The 26,288-nt window shown below is 40.3% G+C and overlaps 1 protein-coding gene across 2 annotated transcripts in view; it reads right to left on the bottom strand.

Annotated features, from left to right (window-relative positions):
• Positions 1 to 26,288, bottom strand: part of clec16a (C-type lectin domain containing 16A) — a 271,578-nt gene that overhangs the window by 196,029 nt on the left and 49,261 nt on the right. The window contains exons 10-11 of one of the 2 annotated variants that reach the window (XM_087997666.1): positions 16,393 to 16,506; positions 14,848 to 14,889 (exon numbers count right to left, since the gene is read on the bottom strand). In XM_087997666.1, coding sequence (XP_087853792.1) covers positions 14,848 to 14,889; positions 16,393 to 16,506 — 156 coding nt within the window. The remainder of the gene's footprint in view (positions 1 to 14,847; positions 14,890 to 16,392; positions 16,507 to 26,288) is intronic. The other variant, XM_087997667.1, reaches the window with a different exon arrangement.

Below are 26,288 nucleotides of genomic sequence, written 5' to 3' on the forward strand. Positions count from 1 at the left end.
AGCAGTACCTGGGTGCAAAAATATTTTTAAATTTAAATTGCAGGGAGTTAGGGAGATGTCACCTCTATTTTGAAGTGTCATTATACTTGCTTTGCATTGCAATCTGCAACTTCTTCCAAACTATAAGGTTTCCAGCTAAGAGACCCCACCCTCTGATCAGTAAATCGCCTGACCCAAGGAGAAGTACATTAAGTGATTCTTTCATATTTCACCCATATTGCGAGCTTCTGACTCACAATTCAACCCGACAAGTCTTACTGCCCAAAGTAGACTAGGAAAAAAATAAGGTCCAACAATTATAATTCAGTATTATAACCTTGGTTCTAGACTCTAAACTACTTCAATTAGGGGGATGATGCCTAGCATCCCTGGATGAATTAAAGTAAAGAAACAGTGGAAAATTTGCAGTATTATCAAATAATTACATGACACACCAATGGGTGGCACAGTGGCTCAGTGGTTAGCACTACCGCCTCACAGTGCCAGGGACCTGGGTACGATTCCAGCCTCAGGCAACTGTGCGGAATTTGCACATTTTCTTCGTGTCTGTGTGGGTTCTCTGAGTGCCCCGGTTTCCTCCCACAATCCAAAGATGTGCAGGTTAGAAGTGGCCATGTTAAGTTGCCCATTGTGTTCAGGAACCTATAGGTTAGGTGCATTAGTAAGAGGTAAATGCATAGTAATATGGTAGGGGTATGGGTTTAGGTGGGTTACTCTTTGGAGGGTTGATGTGAACTTGTTGGGCTGAATGGCCTGTTTGCTCACTGTAGAGATTCGCTGCTAAGAATAATTTATATGCATCTGCCTGAAACTTTTGTACTACAAGAGAATGATAAAAATAGTTCAAAATTGAGCTTGATTGGTTAAATGACACAATGAAAAATGCTCACTTAAAGTCAACAAAAGAAGCATTCATGAATCTGAAAATCTACACTGTTAAATAAACTAAGTGAAGTATTGCAATCTAACTAAATCTGTTAGTGCTTCCTCATGTTTCAGAATAGTAAACTTGATCATTTTTCGGCAGTCAAGAAATGTCTAACATTGCCAGAGAGATCATAAGTTTCATTATTGTTTCCAACATCCACCTTAATAGCTTTTTTCAGTTCATCCTTGGTTCTTCTCCATTATCACAAATGCTAATACAGTGTATCTAGTTTGCAAAGTGCAGTTTTATTAAAACAAATTGAAACTGAATAGTGCATTGAAGGATAAAATGGTTTACATTTTGTTTGCAAGTCGAATGACCATTACAACCAGTCTAATTTTGCACGCATATACAGTAACCAATTCTACTTAGTGTACGGTAAGTAATTTTGTATCTATAATCAGTCTTGGTTTGATCTTGTGTAGTTTACTGGTAAAACAGAGCAATACCAGAAAGTCTGGTGCTCTTTACAGGAAAGAGAAAGTAGGTTATAAGCCCGACAAGCCCAATGCAGGTATAATCACACCACACATCAATTATTCAGGAAATAACTGGTGATACTTCTCACCAAACAGGAAGGCAAGTATAACCTGCAGAAGCCAATACTGAAGAGGACAGGGTGCTGATCAACCTCTCTAAAGTAGATGTTATTGTGATAGTTTGGCATCAAAACATATTGTGAAGAATTTGTGCTTTAAAGTACAATGGAAGATTTTGCAGAGAAAACTTGGCCCAGTTTCCCACAGCTCATGTGCACAGTGGATAGGAAAACGTGCAGTTCCAATGGTCTATGAATAGTTTTCCTATCCACTGCACAAGTTTAAAGTAAATTAAGCCCAACAAGGTACAGTTAAATCAAAACAGATATCTACTCAAATTTGCCTCATTTTGTCATTTTGCTTTGTACCTAGCATATGGAAAATATGCATTCTAAATAAGTGAACAAAATCCAAGTAAATCCAAGTATGTGCTGCAAAAGCACAGCCTCCGAACAGGAGAATCGACATTTCAGGCATAAGCCCTTCATCAGGAATGAGGCTTGTGGGCACAGAGATAAATGGGTGGGGTTTGGGGGGGAAGGTAGCAATACGTGGATGAAGGGGAGGGAGAAGGTGATAGGTCGGGGGGGGGGGGGGGGGGGGGGGGGGGGGGGAGAAGTGATGGACAGATCCGGAGGGCAGTGCCAGCTGGTTGCAGGGTTTCTCCAAGTTAATCACAAACTTGGTTCCAACACTTTCCTGCTCTTACTTATCACTAAGTCCAAGTCCATTTATCTATGAAAATGAATAGCACTTCAAAAGAGAATAGTTCTTCAAATTCACCATGAATCTCTCATATAGCAGTGCTCTCCAACAGAAATAGCCAACTAGTTGCAGGTGGATATTGCTGTATTTTAACCACATGCATCAACATAAAATGGCATGCTTACACATTATCCTTTTCGTGTCATAGTGATGTACAGCATGGAAACAGACCCGTCGGTCCAACCTGTCCATGCCAACCAGATATCCCAACCCAATCTAGTCCCACCTGCCAACACCCGGTCCATATCCCTCCAAACCCTTCCTATACCTATCCAAATGCCTTTTAAATGTTGCAATTATACCAGCCTTCACCACTTCCTCTGGCAACTCATTCCATACACGTACAGTTCTTTAGAATTAAGGAAGAATTGATTTCACTCTGTTTAATGGAATTAGACAATTCAGACATTCAATGTGCGATCTGTTACATCTGTCACTTACAGAGCAGGTTGTAATGGAAAGGTTGGTAAATTCAGATTTGGAGATGCAGATGCTGGACTGGGGTGTACAAAGTTAAAAATCACACAACACCAGGTTATAGTCCAACAGGTTTATTTGGAAGCTCTAGCTTTTGGAGCGCTGTTCCTTCATCAGGTGGTTCTAGGAACAGGGCTCCGAAAGCTAGTGCTTCCAATTAAACCTGTAGGGTTATTCAGAGGTTTCCAACGCCTCAATGGTATCTCTGCATGTTCAGAATTAAACCCCTGGAGGTGCTTGGTGTCTTCTCAAAAGCGAACCTTCTCCATTTCGGTCAGTCATAAAGTGTCAGCATGCATGTTTGATCCCTTCTGGCATACTTTGAGAACACCCCTAAAGGAGTTCTAACATCTTCTTGGATGTCTCTTGCTATAACAGAGTTCAGAGTACAGCAGTTGCTTTGGGAATCTGGGAAAAGGTGCACAAATGACAAGACTGGTGTTTTTAGTGTTTAGTACCTCAAAGCTGAGTGAGTTAGCTTGGGACATAGTGTTGGACCATTTTCTTTTTTGTCATCGGAACTGAAGGATCTCATGAAGGCTCTGGCTGATGGTACTTCCTGAGTATTGAGGTGCCTGCTTTAAATTGTGCAAGTCTCAGAAGCACACAGAACACGTCGGTAACTGCTGCTTGGTAAACTCAACACTGGCAAACATCCTTCACCTGTCTTTGTTGCTTTAGTATCTAACATCTTTCAATAACTAAAGGAAACTCACTCATCAAAAGGAAACATCGGCAGATTGATTTTTAAAATCTTAACATTTCACAAAAGAACTGAAGCACACAGACATCATGTGAATAGGAACATGCTAAATAACAAATGTCTTCTGTCCATTTTTTTAATGTACAAATCAGAATTGCAACAACACAGATCAAGATTTCCAATTAGCTATATTGGACACACTGATATGACATGTTTCAAAGCAAAAGAAAAGTGCAGCCTTTAAGAACAGGGAGACTTCCTGAATGATCCACATTTGCACTGGATTAATCAATAACTGAAGTTCCCAAAAATGAGCTGATTGACCACATGATACACTGCAGTTTGAGGAACATTGGAGCTTAGATATACAATGAGTATGCTCCCAATATGCTTATTTTGATACAGATTTTTAAATAGATAAAGCGAGAAAGGTCACAGACCATGATACAGCACACAACCTGAAATGCTAAAAAAAGGGCGGCACGGTGGCACAGTGGTTAGCACTGCTGCCTCACAGCGCTAGAGACCCGGGTTCAATTCCCGACTCAGGCGACTGACTGTGTGGAGTTTGCACATTCTCCCCGTGTCTGCATGGGTTTCCTCCGGTTTCCTCCCACAGTCCAAAGATGTGCAGGTCAGGTGAATTGGCTATGCTAAATTGCCCATAGTGTTAGGTTAAAAAAAGGGGTAAATGTAGGGGTATGGGTGGGTTGCGCTTCGGCGGGTCGGTGTGGACTTGCTGGGCCGAAGGGCCTGTTTCCACACTGAGTAATCTAATCTATTCTAATCTAATTTAGAAATAGGGGTAAATCTTATCCTTCATCTGATCAAGATGCTGCTCCTCAGTAACAATCTAAAACCAGTGCCTGTTTCTGCATGCTTTCCGGCAAACCCATCTCCTCAGACAACACTTCCACTGTCTAACTGCTTATCCAAAATCTGACACTTCAGAGGAAATTTCTTCTCAAACAACAAGACAACTGAAGCCACCACTTTCAGTCCTCATTCCAAACATCAGTTCCAAATTTCCACGCTTTTTCCTGGCAAGTACCACAGACTGAACAAACTGTGCACAATTCTGGTGTCCAACAAGAAACAGAATGCTGGTACAGAGACGCAACTGTTCTTGCACATGAACCGCAAGTTAACATTCAGCTACAGCAGGCAATAAGGAAGACAAATGGTAGGTTGGTCTTTATTGCAAGGTGATTGGAATGTAAGAGTACCTACATCTTGATAGGATTGTGCAGAACATTGGTGAGACTGTACTTACAGTGCCATTTGTAGTTTTGCTCATTACTTAAATGGAGGAATAAATTTCCAGAGAAGATTCACCAGATTGACTCCAAGGATGAAAGTGCTAACTTATAAGGAAAGGATGAGCAGATCGGTGTCGATAGTCATTGGAGTTGAGAAGAGGCAAGTTATTGGAAAATAATATTCTTCTTTTGATGGGGGCATTGATTGAAACACTGAACATGGAAGGAGTAGGCTTTTAGGCCCACTAAACTTGCCCACCATTCAATAAGATCACAGCTGATCTTATTGTGGTCTCGACTCCACTTTCATGCCTGCATCTCAATCTTTGACTGCTTTGTATATCAAAAATGTAAAATTTATTCAAAGCTGAGAAAATAAAGTCACAGCTTCCAGTACCTTCTCAGGAAGGCAATTTCATCCTTTAATGCATCTCAGAGAGAAAAAAAATAATCATCGCTACCTTAAAAGACACTGACCTTTTAATTATGTCACCTAGTTTTAGTTTCCCTCAAGGGGAAACATCCTCCTGATATCCACCCTATCCAGTTCTCTCAAGATTTTGTAAATTAAGTAAAACCACCACTCAGTTTTCTAAATTCCAACAGGTATAGGCCTAACCAGTTCAATTAATTCCTAAACTGCCTCCAAGGCAATTATCTTTTTTCAATGGGGCCCAAAACTATACACTGCACTCCAGGTATGATCCTGTCTAGGCCTTGTACAGCTGTATTTTAAAAAAAACTTACGTATTCTATTTCTCTCACAATAGATGTTAACATTCAATTTGACATCATAATTACTTGCTGTACCTGCATTCTAATTTTATGCAATTCATGCACCAGGACACAAAAGAATAAGTGAAGAGGCTGGGAGGACATTTTTCCTGATGGGAGAATGTAGAACTAAATGAGTTTCAGATTACAGGGGCCGCCAATTAAGACAGAAGGATTCTTTTCTCTGATGGCTTTGAATGCCTGGAATTCCCTAGCCAAGAGAACCGTACAGGATGAAAATACTCAAGGTTGAGATAGACAGATTTTTGTACTACAGAGAAATCAAAGTCTGTGGGTAGCAAGCAGCAAGGTAGAGTTGAGGCCAAGATCCAATCAATCAATCAGTCATGAGCAGAGCAGGTTCAAGGACAGGCACAGCCCATTCGCACTTTCATTTACATTCTGAAGTAGTTCTTGAAACATAAGGCATACAGAATCACAGCTTAGGCCCATAACCTCTCTCCATCATAAACTACAATCAGACCACCTGAATCTTTGCAAGCAATCGAAACACCTAGCCTTGATGCACCAAGTTATCAGAGGTTGGTTGAAAACACAAAATTGGGGATTTCACCCTGAAAGGGTAGTGCTAATGCAAGTGCAAAGCTTGTTGATAAACTTGAAGATAAAGTTTTCTGTTCCTACTGCAGCTGGTGTACATATTCCAGTATCTTGAACAGCATCTCTGTCAGACCTGTATAAGCTTATCTCAGTCAAGACAGAATGATACACCCGAGCAATTTGGTGAAAAAACAATTCTACTTCAGATACTGCACTGAAGTAATTTTTAAACTCAATGTTGAGAATTTACTTATAACAAAATCATTCTAATTTCCTCTTACAAAATCTTGTTGCAGTTTACAAGTATTGTTCAACCGTACATCAAAATAATCGTAAAATCACAGAATGTGATCACAGCATCCACTGGTACTTTATTTAAAAAAGAAAGTCAAAATAAGACAAATTATAGCTGTTTACCACTTCAGAATAGATCAAATGAACAATTTGGCATGGATAGACTCAAAATTATTTTGGTTTAAGAGAATGTTGTTAATGAAATGACCAAAAGGAAGAAAATGTCTAGGATGGCCATAGTTAACATCATTAATAAACAGGATGTAATAATATGGCCTTGACTTTCAACAACTTAGAATGACTTCTAGGCCCCTTTAAAAAGGCAGATGATCTTGATCCCAGAACCTTTGATCCCATTCTCAGGCCTTTCAATTTTCAGGATTGCACTTTAAAAGGAGCAGACTAGTTCAAGTTGTGAACCCACACCTGGCACTCCTTTCCTGGTCAGCTCCATGGGAGAAACATGGATTTCCCAGTCATCCATAATTTTCAAGGAGTCAGACCAACTTTTTAAAGGGGCAGCCTTCACAGTATCAGAGTGGTAGTGTGTCATCAACTGCAGAAGGGAAACTTTGAGAAAAGTCCTATTGATGCTCCTTTGTCAAGCATTGCCTCCCCACCCTCACCCTGGTGTCCTTTCACAAGCTATAGCAGTTTGTCCAGCCTTCCCAGAGACCCTTGTGCGTTCCCCAGACAAAGGTAAGACGCTTACATGCCCATTCACCAATCATACACCGTATTGAAGCAATCAACTTTACTGATAATAGGATGTGTAAAAAAGAAAAAAAAACTTATGAAATTCAACTATTACTTTCCACTGACATAAGCCAGTAAAAAAGTGTCAATCACCTCCAATCACGTTCCACATCGGCTGGCCTGATTGCAGCCTGTGCCAGACCCCGGCTATTACACAGAAGTGGTTGCCAGGTGACAAGGACTGGGAACTCTATATTCTAGGATCCTCAATGTTCTAGAAAAATTGGCATTATTAATAAAAGAAGACATCGGTATGGTAATGAGTACTGGTATAGGTGAATTAAATCATGAAATGGAATCAGTTTGGGTGGAAATAAGGAACAAGTGAAATAAGTCACAGGTGGGATTCATCTGTTGGTCCCTGAAGTGTTGCATTACTATAGGAGAAGTGTAGATCAGGAAATAATGAAGATGTAAAAGAAGGAAACTTCAACTGCCATGGGTGATTTTATTGACTGGACAAATCCGATGGGCAAGGGTAACATGGAAGACAAAGTTATAACATAAGTAAGGGATTGTTCCATACAAACAGTATGTTGCACACCCCAACCACAAACTGGTCATTTTAGATCTGCAATATTTAATGAGGTAGGATTTAAAACAGATCTCATAGTTAAGGATCCTCCTCGAGGTAGCAATCATCAACATGGCAGAATTTCAAACTTAGCTCAAAAGGAGAGCACTCCAATCTCAAACGAGTGTCCTTAACTTAAAGAAAGAGGTGCCAAACAGTGAGGCAGGAAATTAGACCGAGACAAAGATCAGTAGGCTAATAGTGGCAGACATTTAAGAAACATCACAAAATTCAACAAAACTTTATTCCGGTTAAAAAGAACTCTATTAGAAGAATGAAACACCCATGCTTAACCAAGGCAGTGAAACAAAAAGAATAGCAAACCAAAAACTAAGGAATACACAGTGGCAAAAACAAGGGGTAGGCTAAAGAGTTGCAAATTATTTTATTTAGGAACCAGAAATGGATGACTGAAAGTTTAGTAGGGAGAAAGGTGATTATGAAAGTAAATTGGTAAGAAACATGAAAACATACAAAGAGAGTTTGCATGGGTATATAAAAAGTAGCTAAATTCCGGCACTTGGATGAAGTCAGTGAGGAATTGATAACAGGAACCAGGAAATGACAGATAATTCAAACAAACCTTTACATCGATCTTCATGGTAGAGGACACTGTAAACATCCCAAAAGGTATTAGCTAACCGAGGTGCAATGGGAGGAAAATCTTGTAACAATCTATTGCAAGTATCAATAAACTAATGGCACTGCAGGCAGTCAGGTTGCCAGGACCTGACGGCCTGTACCCATGGGTTTGAGAAATAGTGGAGGCATTGGTTGAAATATTCCAGAACTCACTGGATTCAGAACAAGTTCCAGCAGATTGGAAAACCACTAGTGTCACATTCCTGTTCAAGAAGGGAGAGACAAACACAAGGCAGAAAAGTATGTCAGTTGGGAAATAACAGAATCCATAATTGAGTAAGAAATAGGCAGACATCCAGTAAAACCTAATGTGATCAAACAGAATCAGCATGGTTTTGTAAAAATGAAACCACGGTTGACAAATTTACTAGAGATATTTGAAAATACAATAAGCAGAATTAGGAAAGGGATGTAATAGATGTAGTGCATTTGGACTTTCAGAAGGGATTTGATAAAGTGCCACTTGGAAGGTTACTGCACAAGATAATGATGTGGAGATGCCAGTGTTAGACTGGGGTGGACAAAGTTAAAAAATCATACAATACCAGTCCAACAGGCGTATTCCAAAATACAAGTTTTCAGAGCGCTGCTTCTTTGTCAGGTAGCTATCTAACGAAGCAGTGCTTTGAAAACTTGTATTTTTGAATAAACCTGTTGGACCATAATCTGGTATTGCGTGATTTTTAACTTTGCATAAAATAGGAGCTCACATTATTGGGGGTACGTATTAGCATGGATTGGAGATTAGTTAATACAGAAGACAGACAGTAAAGATTAACTGGTCTTTTGAGATTGGAAAGATGTAGCAAGTGAAGTGTACAAGGATCAGTCCTAGGGCCTCAATTATTTACTTGAAGGAGTGCATAGAGTGCAATGGATTGAAATTCCCTACAATGGGGTAGGCTTGAGGGGCTGAGTGGCCTACACTCCTGGCCAAATTTATTATGTTCATAGTCCTTCAGCAAAAAGAAACCATTTGCTTCACTAAAAGCAAAAACTCGTGGTATTACTATAATTAGGTAATTCCAATTGGCCTGATTCGAGATTATACCGGGTGAATGCATACTGCAATGTTGTTTCGCTTGGGTTTTCAACTAACCTTGCTGGAATGTAAAAGTGAATTGGTACATGGTGAACAAAATAGATGCTACTTTGGGTGAGTGACCATGGTTCAACAGCCTCACAGGAAATCAGCAACCTGGTGTGATGATGTTGCTCCTTTAACAAAGTTATGCTGTCCTCGGTTTTTTCCCCCCAGAGAGGTCGTAAGAGCAGCGATTCCAAAATGTCTAGGTTTCGATGGGTTTCAGAGCCAATATGATTATAGCTAACAGAGGCTGCTACAGTCGAAAGGCTTTCAAGTGTTTTAAAAAAAAAAACTTGTACAATGAAAAAGGGAGTGACCAGTTCTCCCAGCTCAGCTTTTCTCTGGTTTGATTTAGTTTTGGCAGTCTGGCTATTTCACTGAAAAGCAGTCAGTATTGTTATGAAGCTGCAGGATCCAAAAGAAGCTGGCCCATGCTGACCCTCCCTCTCTCTGACTTCTCTTTTGAAAGACCCTGTGTTTGATTCTACCTTTTGTACCAAGGGGTGTTTTTGGGGATTGTTGGAAGTATTGGGAACAGCATCATTATCCAAAAATCTAATAGATTATACCAAGTTAGATTGTTACTTTGCATGCTGTTCTCTTTTGTGTGTCATTCAACAATCTTGTAACTAAATTCTGTTTTGTTTAAAACTAAGTGGTTTGACCAGCATCACTCCTGGAATATCTGCTTGACACCTGCTTAAAACAACTAGCAAAGTTAGGGCCTGGGCTACTTTTTTGAAATGTTTTGAGGGTGGTTGGCCTGGTCCATAACACTGGTAAGAAATACAAAATGATTGAGTTGAATGGTTATTATTAACAGCTCATTCATACATCTTACTTTAATTAATGTCAAGTTAATTCACCAGATCAGCTGCAGTTGACCCCATTTAAATTCATGCTTATTAAACCAGACAATAGTCATAATGTCAACTAGCTACAAATGGAAGTAGCTATGGGGAACAACATGCAACTTCACTGAAGGATATCTAAAGGAGAAAGAAAGAAACTAATATACTTAATAGGGATAGGTGGAAGTTTATGTGAAAGACAACCAAAATAATTTTGAATTCAAGAAAATAGTGTTCATAAAATAATCACTAGGAAATGAATGTTAAGGAAGGCCTTTTTTTAAAAAAAAAGTATAAACTAGAAGTGACATACTGTGGCCACAAATGGTCTAGACAAACAGGAAGTTACAAGACAACGATAAGCAAAGCATGTCTTGACAAGTGTGAATCAATGTTTAAAAATAAACATGTTACCAGTAAATTTGATGCTAATTATTAACATTTGGAAACTCATTTTCCCTAGTTGACTGAATGGCTTGATTCTATGCCTTTTAGTGTCCCAATCATGGATACTTGAGGCATATATGCCCATATCCATACAGTTTTCCAGCTGGCTGCAGCATCACAACTCCCAGCAGAAGGCTATCAAAAAGTAACAACCTTCTTCCCCTCTACAATTCCAAGATGTGACTATGCACTCCATTGTTTAAGTTAATAGACCAAACAAGTGTTAAGTAGTTTGTGGAAGACTCCAACCTTAAAAGTTAAATGGCAAAAATGCTAAACTTTCTCCCTCTCCTTATCACTCATTAATCAGTTGAATTCAGGAAATCAGTCTCTAGTCCTTAACTAGTGTCTTAAGCCTAACTAAAAGTTCAGGTAAGTGGTTGGGGCAAAAGATGAGAAAACAGCCTTATTTTTCCCCTGTTCTGCATGCATTAGAATAGTCAGGAGCCTGTCATTTTTAATTTAAAAAAACTAATAAACCTTTTTATATATGGTACTACTGTCAGATTGCTAGTGTCCTAACCATGAAAAGATTAGGTGATAGGTTTGCTTGCTGAGCTGGTAGATGTGTTCTCAGACATTTCATCACCATGCTAGGTAACATCATCAGTGAACCTCCAATGAAGCAGTGGTGTTCTGCCTGCTTGCTATTTATTTGTCTTGGTCTGTTGTGGTGGGTGATATCATTTCTGGTTCTTTTTCTCAAAGGTTGGTAAATGGGGTCCAAAATCAACGTGTTTATTGATGGAATTCCGGTTTGAATTCCAGGCCTCGAGGACTTCCCGTGCATGCCTTTGTTCAGCCTGTCCCAGGATGGATATATTGTCCCAGTCAAACTGGTGTCCCTCTTCGTATGTGCATATGGATACTAGTGATAGTTGGTCATGTCGATTGGTGGCTAGTTGATGCTCATATCCTGGTAGCTAGTTTCCTGACCGTCTGTCCAAAGTAATGTTTGTTCAGTCCTTGCAGGGTATTTTGTTTGTGACATTCGTTCTGCTGGTTGTTGGTACAGGATCCTTTAAATTCATCAGGAGCTGTTTCAGTGTGGTGGCAGGTTTGTGGGCAACCAGCTCAGCCAGCAAACTTACCATCTGAGCTACAAATCTTCTCCAAAATTACAGTAAACGATTAGACAGGAAACTGTACAGAGTTTGTACATTTCCTCATTTTCTGGAATGAAGCTAAAGCAAAATCATCAGCTTCCCATCAGACTGCATAATTACTTGCTTAATGAAAATCCACACTAAATTGAGTCATTTTTTTCCAATCCAATTTATGCTCCCAACAGTCTTCACCTTCCAACAATATTTGCCAAGCTTAGTTTGTAACTTGAAGCCAGGACTCAAAAAGAGAGGTAAAGAATCAGAAATATTTGTAGTTCAAAGAAGCAAAGTGCCTTTACAGTAATTATTTTGGCTTACCAATCAAATGCAACATATCAAAACACTATTTGAACATCAGCACAAACAATCAAATCCTCCATTATCTATTTAAAATTTAAAAAATTAAATTGCAAATATGTTTTAGTCGAGAAAAGCTTCAAATTTATCACAAGACTATCATTTGAAATATTTGAGGTTAGCTTTCAAAAATTTCCTATTTAAGGAAAGTCAAGCGCTTTTTCTAATTCCTTTCTTTCCAACTTAATAGATTGACCGGTCACAAGGGCCCAAAAAGCATCAGTAGAAGCAGACAACTATGATAGGCATGCAAATGAATTTCACAAAAGCGACCAAATTGAGCTACACAGTAAGAGCACAAACTTCAAAAAGTAATGTGTTTTTTCACAATCCCACCATCAACTCACGACTGAATGTTATGCCACACACTAAAGAATGGTGTCTTCAGAATAAATGGAAAATGATGTGCATGCTTCTGGTTGTATGACTGTAACCTTGCGTGAGAAAAGGAGAAAGCATGCATGGTCAACAAGACACAATGCTTTGGTAAGGAACCCCATTTTCTTTACCAAAACTGGAAAGTAATGGGAGAAAAGTAATGGAACTATGGAAATCTTCCACAAATGATAACTGATGCTCAAGTTAATTGTTAATTTTAGTCAACAAAAACCTTTCAGTCTCCAATTTAAAGGTAATAGTAGTAATAATATTATTATTATTAATAATAACAAAAACGACACTAAAAGAAAAATGTTGGTACGTGGTGTTATGTTGCTGAGCAACGCTAGCAGTGCCAGTTCAATTCTTGTACTGACTGAGGGTACCATGAAGGTCCTGTCTTCTCATCCTCAAGTTAAACTCAACACCAGTCTCTTTCTTGCTCTGAGAAAGCAGCTCTACCATCCTCTTGGACTATGACAAATTTACTTTTAGTTCAAAGATGTTAGGTCACAGATCAGCTATCATATTTATTCGACTGCAGATCATGAAATTCTTGTATGAAGAAAATTCTGTGGCTAGACACTTCTAGAGCAACGAAGGATGCAATCAATGGTCTACTGCTCTTCAAAAAGAGAATCCTAAACAAATTGGTATGTTGTTGTTTCCTAAATCCATGACCATCCTTCCCTCAACTCCATTTTTGAAAATCTCTGATCATATTTCTGCTCCTAAAACATTGCAACAATTGGAATTAAAGTCAGAAATGAAATCCTCTGACTGTGAACAATGGTACCTTATCGTTTCTCATGCCCCATGATCATTTTTTGGGTACCTATTCCTATCACTACCTTACCTGAGCTTTACCTTCCCTTTCATAAATCATCCTTGCTAACAAGTGTTGGCAAAGTATCAGCAGTTGATGGCATCAAAAATGACCCCTGACTTTTCCTCATCTGTAGCCCAGGAACTGTTCAATTACAAATCAGGAAGCAGCCAATGGCCATGCCCCAATCATTATCTCACCAAAGATTAGCAAATGCAGCACAAACCAAGGATTGATTCTGGCTCAATTACTCACTGAACAACCTGATGTGGATATCTTCCAATTTTTATTTAGTTTTATTCATTCCTGAAAATGTGAATATCATGACCAGGACCAACATTCATCCCTAGTTGTCCTTGTTGGTAGTGAGCTGCTTTCTTGAATCACTGCAGTCGATTTGCTACAGGTGGACCCACAATGGCATTGGAAACAGAGTTCGAGGATTTCAATCAAGCAACACTGAAGGAACAACGCTACTTTTCCAAATACAGGACAGCAAGTAGCTTGGAAAGGTACTTGCAGATAGTGGCATTCCCATGTATCTGTCAATATTGTCATTCTAAATGGTTTTGGAAGGTGATGTCTGAGGAACCTTGGTGAATCTCTTCAGTCATCTTGTAGATGGCACACACATGCTGCTACTGAGTGGTGGAGGGAGCTGATGCTCGTTAATACGCCTACCAAGCAGGCCCTTCGTCCTAGATTGTGTCAAGCTTCTTGCGTTGCTGGAGTTGCATTCAAAAAGGCAAGCAGGGAATATTCCATCACAGTCCTGACTTGTGCCTTGCAGGTGGTGGACAGGCATTGAAGAGCCAGGAGAAGGGTTATTTGCTGCAGGATTCCTTGCTTCCGACCTGCTCTTTCAGCCACTGGATTTATATGCCCTCTTCAGTTCAGCTTCTGAACTAGCGTAACCCCCAGGATGTTGATAGTAGGAGATTCAGTGATGGGAATGCTCTTGAATATCAAGGGGCAATGGTTAGATTCTCTATCTTGATAGAGACCAACATTGTCTTGTACTTGAGTGACACAAATATCACTTGCTATTTGTCAATCTGCATTGGATATTGTCCGGGTCTTGCTGTATTTGTTCATGGACTGCTTCAGTACCTGAAGAGTCATGAACTGGACTTACATTGTACAATCAATCAGCAATCATCCCATTTCTAACTTTACTATAAAAAGGTCATTGATGGAGCAGCTAAAATGGCAGGGTCTAGGATACCACCCTGAAAAACTCCTATGGACTAGTCCTCAAAAACATCCAAAATATATTTACATGACTTCATATAAAAATGGTTAACTTTTTTCTGACAATGTTTTCACAATCTAGATTTTTATTTAAATACAAAGACAGATAGACACCACCTCATTTCTTCAATTGCAAGATATTGAAACCTTATTACTTTTTTTTAAAAGTAACATGTGCATAAGGTAACAATTCAAGTTGAAAGTCACTTGCCATTTCATTAACCTAAAACACTGATAAAAATGTAATCACAGGGTGAAAAAAAAAAACAGACCTTTGGTATTGATGGAGAGCTAGCCATTGGAGTCGGGAAAAGCTACAACACGCCAGAGGCAGCAAGAAAGCAGAAGAAGAATATTAAAAGATTAGAGATAATAAAAGAAATATACCTGTAACTTGCAAATGGACACAATTTCAGGTCACTAAAACTGAACAAGTATATCAGAGAGGATAGATGGTAAACAGATGTTCCTAAGTGTCACAATAGGATAAGATTCAGGCTGCAGTTACTACTAACCATTAATCGAAAATCTCAGAAATTAGCTGCTGAAAAATGAAAACAGCGAGCATGAATTTCATTTTCTTCCCGTCATTTGACATGTTTTACATTTTAATTTTTTTTACTGTTATGATACTGATATATTGCATTGGAAAATACATTTTTAAATAAAATGCCTCCCCTTGCAAATGAGAGAGCTTTCTATCAACTATACATTGCTTATATATTAAAAGAATACATTAACGTGCTTCTATTTGGACTCTTAGGAACACAATTTTTAAACTGCATTATTTTCAAGAGCCAAATTTTGCCGAAGATACTTCTTTTTTTTAAGGCTATGAAGTTCCTGTGAAATCTGGGAAAAATAAATCTGTTTTCTAGGGATTAAAATGCATGAAAGAATACATTGCACTTGGCTGGTGACAAATAAACATATAAACACGACAACAGGGCATACCACAATTCATAAGGCTGCAATTATGCTTGTTCCACTTAATGCAAATTAACAGGTCAAACAAAATCCAGACACTACCGAAGAATGCATCAGAATATCAACACTACCAAACACTACTTCCACTTCACTCAAATAGCTTACCTCATTCTCCAGGGCAGCAGATAAGATTTGTCTTGTACTGCAGTTTAATATTTGCAAAGATAATTGGAACATTGTTGCACATGCAGTATTCTTACTTACTGCTAAAAGGTAATTATACAGTTATTTTAAAGAAACTACTTCCCGAGAATGGCTTGATGGGCATGTTTAAATAAACCAAATAGATAGAATTTTTAAGATAATAGATAATTGCCGTGCCTTTGACAACTGGAATATAAAAATGTGTGGATTCCTTTATTGGACTAAAATAAAAAAATCAAACATCCAGGGAGGTCTTCTTTAGGGACTGCAGGAATTTTTGCCAATATTTTGGAATGCACGTCTGGAGCTGTTCAAGTGCCGCCCAGGCATTTGATCTCGTTCTCAGAATTTCTTGCTTTTTTTTTTAAATAAACATGAAGCAATGTTCCTGATATTGCATTTCTGTAAAATGTTTTCCTTCATGGAATTATCTTCAGTTGTCAATAACATTGTTAGTCAGCCGTTTAAACATTAGTTACCAAACACAACTGATACGTAACAAATTGGACTATCATATAAAAGTTCAAAACAAAAAAATCATGCAAGCCAAGCAATTTGGAAAAATAAGTGTTCTTCGCAATGTCTAAAATTTTACAAAGAACATCCAAACTCTACATTTGACCATCAATGGTAATCCAGCTACCCAAGTGATATCCATTGCAACTGAATTGAATAGATATACTTACTGAATGCTTCAAAGAATCCTGCTCTGAATTAATACTGAACACCGAAAGGTCCCCATTCAAGATCACGTCAGCTAAGGCATTTACCAATGGTCTGTAGTGTATAATTAAAAACACCTCGAGAGAAAAAAAAGTTAAAATTAATGTTGTGTTTCAGTTTAAATATTTTGTAATTGATAGCCATGACAAAATTATTAAGATGACGATGACGGTTCCAAAACCTTCATTTCATGAATGCTGATGCTTTGGGTCCTGCTACTTAGGAGAAAGTGAGGACTGCAGATTCTGGAGACCAGAGTTGAAAAGATTGGTGCTGGAAAAGCTCAGGAGGCCTGGCAGCATCCGAGGAGCAGGAGAATTGACGTTTCAGGCATAAGCCCTTCTTCAGGAATGCTGCTACCTAGGCCTTGTTTTGAGAAGGCCATAGGTTTTAGATCATTATAGAGTAACAATTTCAAAAAGATATTTACCTAAAAGGATATTATAAGTATCCTTGATATATATTGCATGGTATATAAACAAAGTATTGTTTCTAAAAGCATACTATAAATCAACAGCAAATATTTGTGTATTCTGGAAGGTACGGCTGTGCACACTAGGATTTTTAATTTCATTAAGAAACTAAGTAATTCATTTTTTCATGGGATAGTTGTGTCACCAGCATGGCCAGTATTTGTTGCCCAATGCTAATTGCTTGAATGCAGTAGCTTGCCATGTCATTTCATAGGACAGTTAACAGCCAAACACATCGTCATGAGATTGTCATCACATGTCAGCCAGGAGAAAGTGAGGACTGCAGATGCTGGAGATCAGAGCTGAAAATGTGTTGCTGGAAAAGCGCAGGTCAGGCAGCATCCAAGGAACAGGAGAATCGATATTTCGGGCATGAGTCCTTCTTCAGGAATTGGGGTCATGCCCGAAACGTCGATTCTCCTGCTCCTTGGATGCTGCCTGACCAGCTGCGCTTTTTCAGCAACACATTTTCATCACGTCAGCCAGCCCAGATAAAGATGGCAAATTTCCTTCCTTAGAAAGGACATCAGTGAACATTTCATCAAGTGAGAATTTCATGGTTACCAAAGCAGCTATGAGCTTCCAATCCCAGATTTGTTTGTGAATGGAATTTAAATTCCACTAGCTGCCATGGTGGGATTTAAACACAAGTCCCTAAAGAATTAGTCTTGGCCTCTGTATTACCAGTCCAAATTTTAAATTGGAGTAGGGCAAATTTTGACAGGATTAGGCAGGAACTTTGAAACGTTCATTGGGGGATGCTGTTCACAAGTAATGGGGCAGTTGAAAAGTGGGAGGCCTTTAAAAATGAGAATTCCTAGACAGTATGTTTCTGTTAGTGCAAAGGTTCTGCACAGTAGAGTGGCTGGCAGGGTTAAATCACATGGAATCTAGGGGAAACTAGCCAATTGAAGACAAAATTGGTTTGAAGGTAGAAGACAGAGGGGTTTTTTTCCCCAGATTGGAGGCCTGTGGCCAGCGGTGTGCTGCAAGGATCAGTGCTGGGTCCATCTGTTTTCGTCATTTATATAAATCATTTGGACGTGGATATCAGAGGTATGGTTAGTAAGTTTGCAGACGTACCAAAATAGGTGATGCAGTGGACAGTGAAGAAGGTTACCTCAGAGTACAACAGGGGCAATGGGCTGTGGAGTGGCAGATGGAGTTTAATTTAGATAAATGTGTCATGTTGCATTTTGATAAGGCGCACCAAGGCAGGACTTATACAGTTAATGATAGGGGCCTGGGGAGTATTGCTGAACAGAGACCTAGGGGTGCAGGTGCATAGTTCCTTGAAAGTGGAGTCCCAAGTAGACAGGGTGCTGAAAAAGGCATTTGGTATGCTTGCCTTCATTGCTCAGAGCATTGGATTGGGACATCATGTTGCAACTATTCATGAGGTGAGGCACATTTAGAATACAGTGCACAATTCTGGTCACCCTAGCTATATTAAGGATGTGGTAAAACTTGAAAGGGTTCAGAAAAGATTTACAAGAATGTTGCCAGGATTGAAGGTTTGAGCTATGAGGAGAGGCTGAGATTTTTTAAAAACCCGGAGTGTTGGAGGATGAGGGATGATATTACAGATGTTTATTAAAATCATGAGGGGCATGGATAGGGTGAATAGCCAAGGTATTTTTCTAGGGTATGGGAGTCAAAAACTAGAGGGCATAGGGTTAAGATCTTTAAAAAAAATTAAGATTCAAAACTTTTCACATAGAGGGTGGTGCTTGTATGTAACATGCTGCCAGAGGAAGTGGAGGAGGTGGGTATAATTACAATACTTAAAAGGCATCTGGATGGGTTAATGAATAGGAAGGGTTAAGAGGGATATGGGCCAAATGCTGGGACTAGGTCAGATTGAGATGTCCAATTGGTGCAGACCAGCTGGACTGAAGGCCTGTTTCCATGCTTATTGACATTGCCACTTCACAAATCTCCCCATTTATGGTTATTTACAAGTCAAAAGGATATTGCTATATTGCTTCTGTTGAAAGAGAATTACTGGCTTGTAATTATTTTTAAAATGAGCATAGGAATCATCAAGATCCACCAAATTGCAATTCTAGTCTCACTCATTGACCAGTAAATGATCATATTTGCTGCCATGCCAACCAAAAACTTGATCAGATGCAAATGAGTACATCATGGATATGGGTTAACATAAATGAAATATAGGTATTTCTTTTTTTTTTAAAACTAATGTTTCAAATTTCCTACCTTCTCTGTTAATACAATATTCCAAACGCACACCAATGTGCTTGACTCCAATCTACTCTCTAAAAAGACCCAGCGAATCATTCAGTTTGTCTGCAGTAAGGGATTGGAGGCAAATGTTGGCTTTTTCCATGATTTCATTGTCCCATGAAAGAATTTTAAAAATTAGTTTTATGCTTAGAGACAATTTAGGACATTCATCCTATAATAGACCAGGATTAAAATTCATGCAGCACATAATTTATAATATTTAGTGTACAACATTTCCTGTTATTTAACAGCATTTTATTTGTCAACAAGTTATAAGGTAAAATGGTTTCAATACAGAAAAACACATCACAAGCCATTTCACTTCACAGAAGCCTAATTAGAGAAAAATATATGCAGTGTCAAAGCAAGTATTAGCAGAAGTGACCAAAAGCTTGGTTCAGTTAGGATTTGGAGCCAAATCTGCCTAGTGCCCTTGCATTTATTGAGCACCAGTGGGCAGCCTGCTTTAAAGATAACAACATTTCAGAACTGTAAGTAACATTTTATATTAATATGCATTCCACCACTGGCACAGCCACTGATTTACAAGCAATAACAATTTATTATTGGGTTGTAATTAATCAGGCTAAACTGCATTTGTAAGATCTTCTCAAATCATTAGTAGCATCTATTAAAGAAAAGCTACACTCCATTCCCTTGCCTGATCTCTCCGATTGCAGGTTAAAATTCCACTGTGGCTAAGCCACTAAGACCATGTTCAGATGTCAAACCAGATAACTGCACCAAAAGGATGGCGACTGAGAAGTGGAGGCTAAAAATAGGAACTGAGACATTATACTATACATAGGTTTCTGGACACACTACATTTTGAGAGAATTGCTTATATTTCCAGTAATATACAAAACCTCATTTTAATACTTCCGTTTTAAAAAACTGAACTTAATCCAAAAGAAATTACGTCAACAGTTTCAGCAGAAAGCTTCCCCAATTGCTCGGTATGTCTGTGCCATCTGTTACTTGCAATTCATCCAAAAAAAGACCAGGAAATGCTCCAGCTTCAATCCCTATCCCATGTTGAAGTGACTCATGTGTTTTGGAAGACTCTAAGGACTAAATGAATGCAAGCATTTGGCAAACCAAAATGGTGTGAATTGCAGGCAGTAAAACGAACAGGTGAGATGTGAATTCAATCAGGATCCTAGTTTCTTGAGTAATGTAGAAAAATAAAGACAATGTTATAAGCTAGTCCTGTATGACCAAACGACTCATTTCTCTTCACTATCTGATTCTCGCTCAGGAAACGGTTTTGCAGCTAACTTACAGTACCTGCCACTTAATAGACCAGTTCTCTCAGGAGGAACTCTAAGTTTCAGATGTTCTGGACTTCTCTCTATATAATTTTCAGATGACTAATTTGCTCACCCAAGCATAAAGAAACTCTCAGTCATCCAAACTCTGCTGCTGTCATGTTCACATTACAAACCACTTTACCCACCATTCCTGTGATGCTTGACTTAAGTGAACTCCCAACTTGAAAATACCTCAATTTTAAAATCCTCATCTTTGTTATCAAACCCCTCTTGGTTGGCCTTTCTTTCCATCAATAGTCTTCTCTGATCCCACAAGACCAAGTGCTACTCTCATTTGAACACTCAAGAATTTACAAGTGCAATTGGTGACCATTCTTGGAGTGTCCCAGTCCCGAAACCGTTGAAATTCCCAGTATATCCCTGCACCCTCCCCCCTCATAGAATCCCTACAGTCCAGAAACAGGCCATTCAACCCATCAAGTCTACACTGACCCCCCAAAACAGCATCTCATCCATACCTAGCCCATCCCCACAACCTCATTTGGGGTTCTTAAACCATGCCTAACTCACCTAACCAGCACATCGCAGGACACTTTAGGGCAATTTAGCATGACAAATCCACCTAATCTGCACATCTTTGGATTGTGGGCAGAAACTGGAGCATAAGAAGGAAACCCACACAGATACAGGGAGAACATGCAAACTCCACACAGGTACTCACCCAAGGCTAGAATCAAACCCAGGTCTCTGGTGCCGTAAGGCAGCATTGCTAACTACTCTGCTCTCCTTTGAGCCATTCATTAAAACATACCCCTTTGACAAAACTTTATTAGATTATCTTGCCTAAAATATCATTATGATTCAGTGTCACATTGTATTATATTTTGAGGCCTGACCAGCATGGGAACGAGACTTGACCCCACGGTGACCTGATATCGAGGAGGTCTGACCAGACTGATTGAAAGACCCTCCTGGATCACTCAAGGCTGCAACTGGTGCCCAGGACCCCAGAGAACCAACAGAGAGAGATTGAAGGCCTTCTGGCCTCTTGCACGTGCCCAACCTTGTGGAAACGAGGCCTGACAACATGGGAACAAGACCTGACCCTGCAGTAACTTGACATCGAGGAGGCCCAACCAGATCGGTTGCAAGACCCTCTGGAATGCTCAAGGCTTTAAATGATGCTCAGGACACCATCAATGCACTCCTTTACCTTCTATAGAAGCAGACTTCTCTCAATGATGCCCAGGATTGACCGGATCGACTATAAGGGTGCCCGGAGTGTTCAAGGCTGCATGCTCAGGATCCTATCAGGAGCACTCACTTACTACTAAGAGCAGCTGACTTAACTCATCAATGCCCAGGATCGACTGGAGTAGCCGCCTACCCAGGAAATGCAGGAGACACAGTGGATTTCAGGCGAGACTGAAACTCAGAGGTTTCAAGCTTGCCCTCCACAAGCATACTCCTGGAAAATGTTCAAGCCATTGAGAACAAGGTGGTTGACCTTAAAGCTAGACTCACCTTCCAAAGATGAGAAACTGCTGTGTGCACTGTTTCACAGAGACATAGCTCACTCCTGCTACACCTGACTGTGCCTTACAACCAGAGGGCTTCCCAGTTCACTGAATGAACTAGAACTGAAAATGTGTTGCTGGAAAAGCACAGGTCAGGCAGCATCCAAGGAACAGGAGAATCGACATTTCATCCTTGGATGCTGCCTGACTTGATGTGCTTTTCCAGCAACACATTTTCAGCTCTGATCTCCAGCATCTGCAGTCCTCACTTTCTCCTCTCTGAATGAACCATTCAACAACCTCAGGCAAGGCAAGGGCAGTGTGGGGGGGGGGGGGGGGGGGGGGGGGGGGGGGTCTGCCTCCTAACCAACACCTCCTGGTGCTCAGATGTGGCAACCCTGGCGACTTGCTGTTCCCTGGACCTAGAATATTTAACATTGAAATGCTGTTCCTGCTCATTGCTGCACAAGTTCACCTCCACTATCCTGACAGTCTACATCCCACCCCATACAGAAGTGCAGATGCACTTGGTGAAGTATACAATGCTAGAAACAAACAAACAAGCAAACAAACAAACAATCTTGAGATGGAATACCCTGAGGCCTTGCTCATCATAGACCGTGATTTCAACCAAGCCAACCTCAAGAATGCGCTACCAAGATACCACCACCATGTCTGATATCACACCAGAATTCAGAATATCCTCAACCATTGTTACACAACCATAGAAGATGCCTAGTGCTCCAATCTCCATCTGTATTTTGGAAAATCAGATCACAACACTATGCTCCTCCTCCTGGCTTACAAGCCGAAAACGAAGCAGGAGAACCCAGCACTGAAAACAGTGCAGTGTTAGTCTGAGGCAATGGAAGGGCTTCTGTGAGACTGCTTAGAGTCGATGGACTGGGCCATGTTCAAGAACTCAGCAGCCAATCTAAATGAGTAAGCCACTACCGTGACAGACTTCATTTGTAAGTGTAAGTGTGTGTACCAAAGAAGTTAATCCAAACATTCCCCTATATGAAACTTTGGATGAACCGGGAGATCCAAAGCCTTCTGAAGTCTAGGTCTGAGGTCCTCAATCAGGCGACCCTGACATATACAGGAAATCCAGGTACAACCTTTGCAAGGCCTTCAAGGATGCCAAGGGGATGCTAAGCTTGAGACCCAGACTAACCACAGGGACACCCGTCTTTTGTGGCAAGACTTACATGACATACAAAGCAAAAATCAAACAGAATCATGAACAAAAGGACATCCTTTCCCAATGAGCTCAATGCACTCATTCCAAGCTCTCTCTCACGGAAGGTCAGTGAGAGGACGTCACCTGTTCCACCAACCTCAGATGCATCTGCACTCTCGGCAAACACCACAGATCTTAGATCGGCCTTAACAAGTCAGCCCACAGAAAGTGACTGGCCTGGATGAAGTCCCCAACTGTGCACTCAGATCCAGTGTGGACCAGTTGGTGGGACTGTTCACAGTCATCGTTAACCTCTCCTTGCTACGACCTTAAGTCCCCACCTGCTACGAGAAGACTACCATCATCCCAGTGCCAAAGAAAAAGCATGTAGCATGCCTCAAATGACTACTGCCCATTGGTTCTGACCTCCATAAATTATGGATTGCTTTAAGAAATTAGCCATGGTTCATGTCAATTTCAGTCTCCCAGATTGCCTTGATCTCTTGCAATTGACCTACCAGCACTACATGTCCATGGCAAACACCATCTCCCTGGCCCTACACTCATCCCTGGAATGTCTGGATAACAAGGACACTTATGTCCTACTATATAGACCACTCCACCTTCAACACTATAATTCCAAACAAATCCATCTCCAAACTCAGTCCTTGGTCTCTACTCCTCTCTCTGTAACTGGATTCTTTGCAGTCTGTTCGTCAGGAAGTAATCAGTAAGGATAGGCAACAACACCACCTCCCCAATAGTCCTCAACAATGGTGCCCTGCAAGGCTCAGCCCCCAATTATACTCCTTATACACTCATGACTGACGGCAAATTCCAAACCAACTCCATTTACAGGTTTGCTGACGATACCACCGTTGTATGCCAGATCTCAAACAATAAAGAGACGGAGTACAAGAAGGAGATAGAGCACTTAATAACATGGTGTAAAGACAACAACCCTCCATCAACATCAGCAAAATGAAGCAGCTGGTTATTTATTTCAGGAAGCAGAGCGGAGAGCACACTTCTGTCTGCAACAATGGTCCTCAGGTGGAGATGATCGATAGCGTCAGGTTCCTGGGATTGACGATCACCAAAAATTTGTCCTGGTCCACTCACATTGATAAGAACAAACAACACCTCCTCTACTTCCCCAGGAGGGTAAGGGAATTCAGCATGTCCTTAAAAAATCTTACAATTTTTTTATCAATACACCATAGTAAGCATCCTTTCTGGATGCATCACCCCCAGTGTGGTATGGCAACTGCTCTTCCCAAGACTGAAAGAAGAGAGTTGTGAACACAGTCCAGTCCAGCAGACGAACCAGCTGTGGTTTTCAAAATCCTAAAATTCCGAGCACAAATTTCCCTATTGAAGACAGGATGAAATGTACTCTTATGACATCAGCTCTTGGCTGTCCTATTTAACGCACTAGAGAGTCATCACAACCAAAGCTGGCTGAAGGGAAATGGACACTGGCTATAGGCATTCCAGGTCATATTCCACCTAATGCTCTAACTGCAAATAGCTCTGTGGTCCTTATGAAAATGTACCTTATCCAAAGCTATAGATAAACACCATACCTGCATAGTGAATAATTACACTGACATTTAAAGCAAAACCATTAATCATTATCATACTTACATCTTTGAGTTTGATAAATGAAATTCACAGCAAGCTACAAAAGACAACTGAAGGTGCAAATTTGCCAATTAGTGAGATCCAGATTTCAAGTGACCAGCATGCTAAAGCAATGATGCGAACTTCAGATATTTCTCAAAAACTAGAGAACCAATGAAGCCAGGACGGTGACTGGGTTATGAGTGCAGAAGGCATTGGTTCACGCTGTGGTTAAATGTAAGTCATTTGTGGTTGTGGTGGTGGTGGTGAAGAGGAGGGGCAGGGAAAAAGGAGACTGCACACAAGAGAGCACAAGAACGTAGCTAATAAAGGGAGGCAAAATAGGTTTTTTATTCATTCACAGGATGAGGGCATCGCTGACTAGGGTCATAGAGTCTGACTAGACCAGCATTTACTGCCCATTCCAGAGGGGAGTTAAGAATCAACCACATTGCTGTAGATCTGGAGTCCAGATCAGGTAAGGATGACAGTTTCCTTCAATAAAAGGACGGTGAACCCCATGGGTTTTTTTCTGATAAATCAATATCAGACTCAATCCAGATTTTTCTGAATTCAAATTCCACCATCTGCCATGGCATGATTTGAACTCAGTCCCCAGAACATCAGTCAGCTGATCTACTGGATTAAGAGTTCAGCGATAATACTACTAGGCCATCACCTTGCCCACAAATTATAGCTTTTAAAAAGTTATAGGATATACTTTTGTTTCAAATCCTCTCAGGTTTAAATAGGGCATGAAGTTCAAATAAGGACACATCTACATGTTGTTCTCAATTCGCAAAACATATGCTCAACATTAAATGCTTGGTAGATAGGCAAGAGACTGGAAGAACACAGCAAGCCTGTGGGCGGCACGGTGGCACAGTGGTTAGCACTGCTGCCTCACAGCGCCAGAAACCCGGGTTCAATTCCCGACTCAGGCGACTGACTGTGTGGAGTTTGCACATTCTCCCCGTGTCTGCGTGGGTTTCCTCCGGGTGCTCTGGTTTCCTCCCAGGTGAATTGGCCATGCTAAATTGCCCGTAGTGTTAGGTTAAAAAAGGGGTAAATGTAGGGGTGTGGGTGGGTTGCGCTTCGGCAGGGCGGTGTGGACTTGTTGGGCTGAAGGGCCTGTTTCCACACTGTAAGTAATCTAATCTAAGTAAGTAATCTAATCTAAGACAGGCATTATCAGGAAGTGGAGAGGTCTCAGGACCCCCGAAACATCGACTTCTCCACCACCTGATGCTGTTTGGCCTGATGTGTTCTTCCAGCCTCCTGCCTGTCTACCTTGGATTCCAGCATCTGCAGTTTTTTTGCTATGCACTTAATGTTGGAGACAAAGAGGCAAGGAAATGACAATTATTAAACACAGCTTCATATCAGCCAAGTTTTTTTCCATTACCAAACAAGCTAATTTTGACAATTTTCAAGTCAACAAACCATAAACATTTCCTTTACATTTTAAACTTTAATTATTGATGCTTGTATGGATAATGTTATGTTCAAAGCTTAGGATTCTTTATCAAGACCACAAGGCCTCAA

The sequence above is a fragment of the Chiloscyllium plagiosum genome, unplaced genomic scaffold, assembly GCF_037043375.1.
Source record: "Chiloscyllium plagiosum isolate Xiang-an unplaced genomic scaffold, Cpla_swu_hap1 HiC_scaffold_20, whole genome shotgun sequence".
NCBI classification, from domain to species: domain Eukaryota; kingdom Metazoa; phylum Chordata; class Chondrichthyes; order Orectolobiformes; family Hemiscylliidae; genus Chiloscyllium; species Chiloscyllium plagiosum.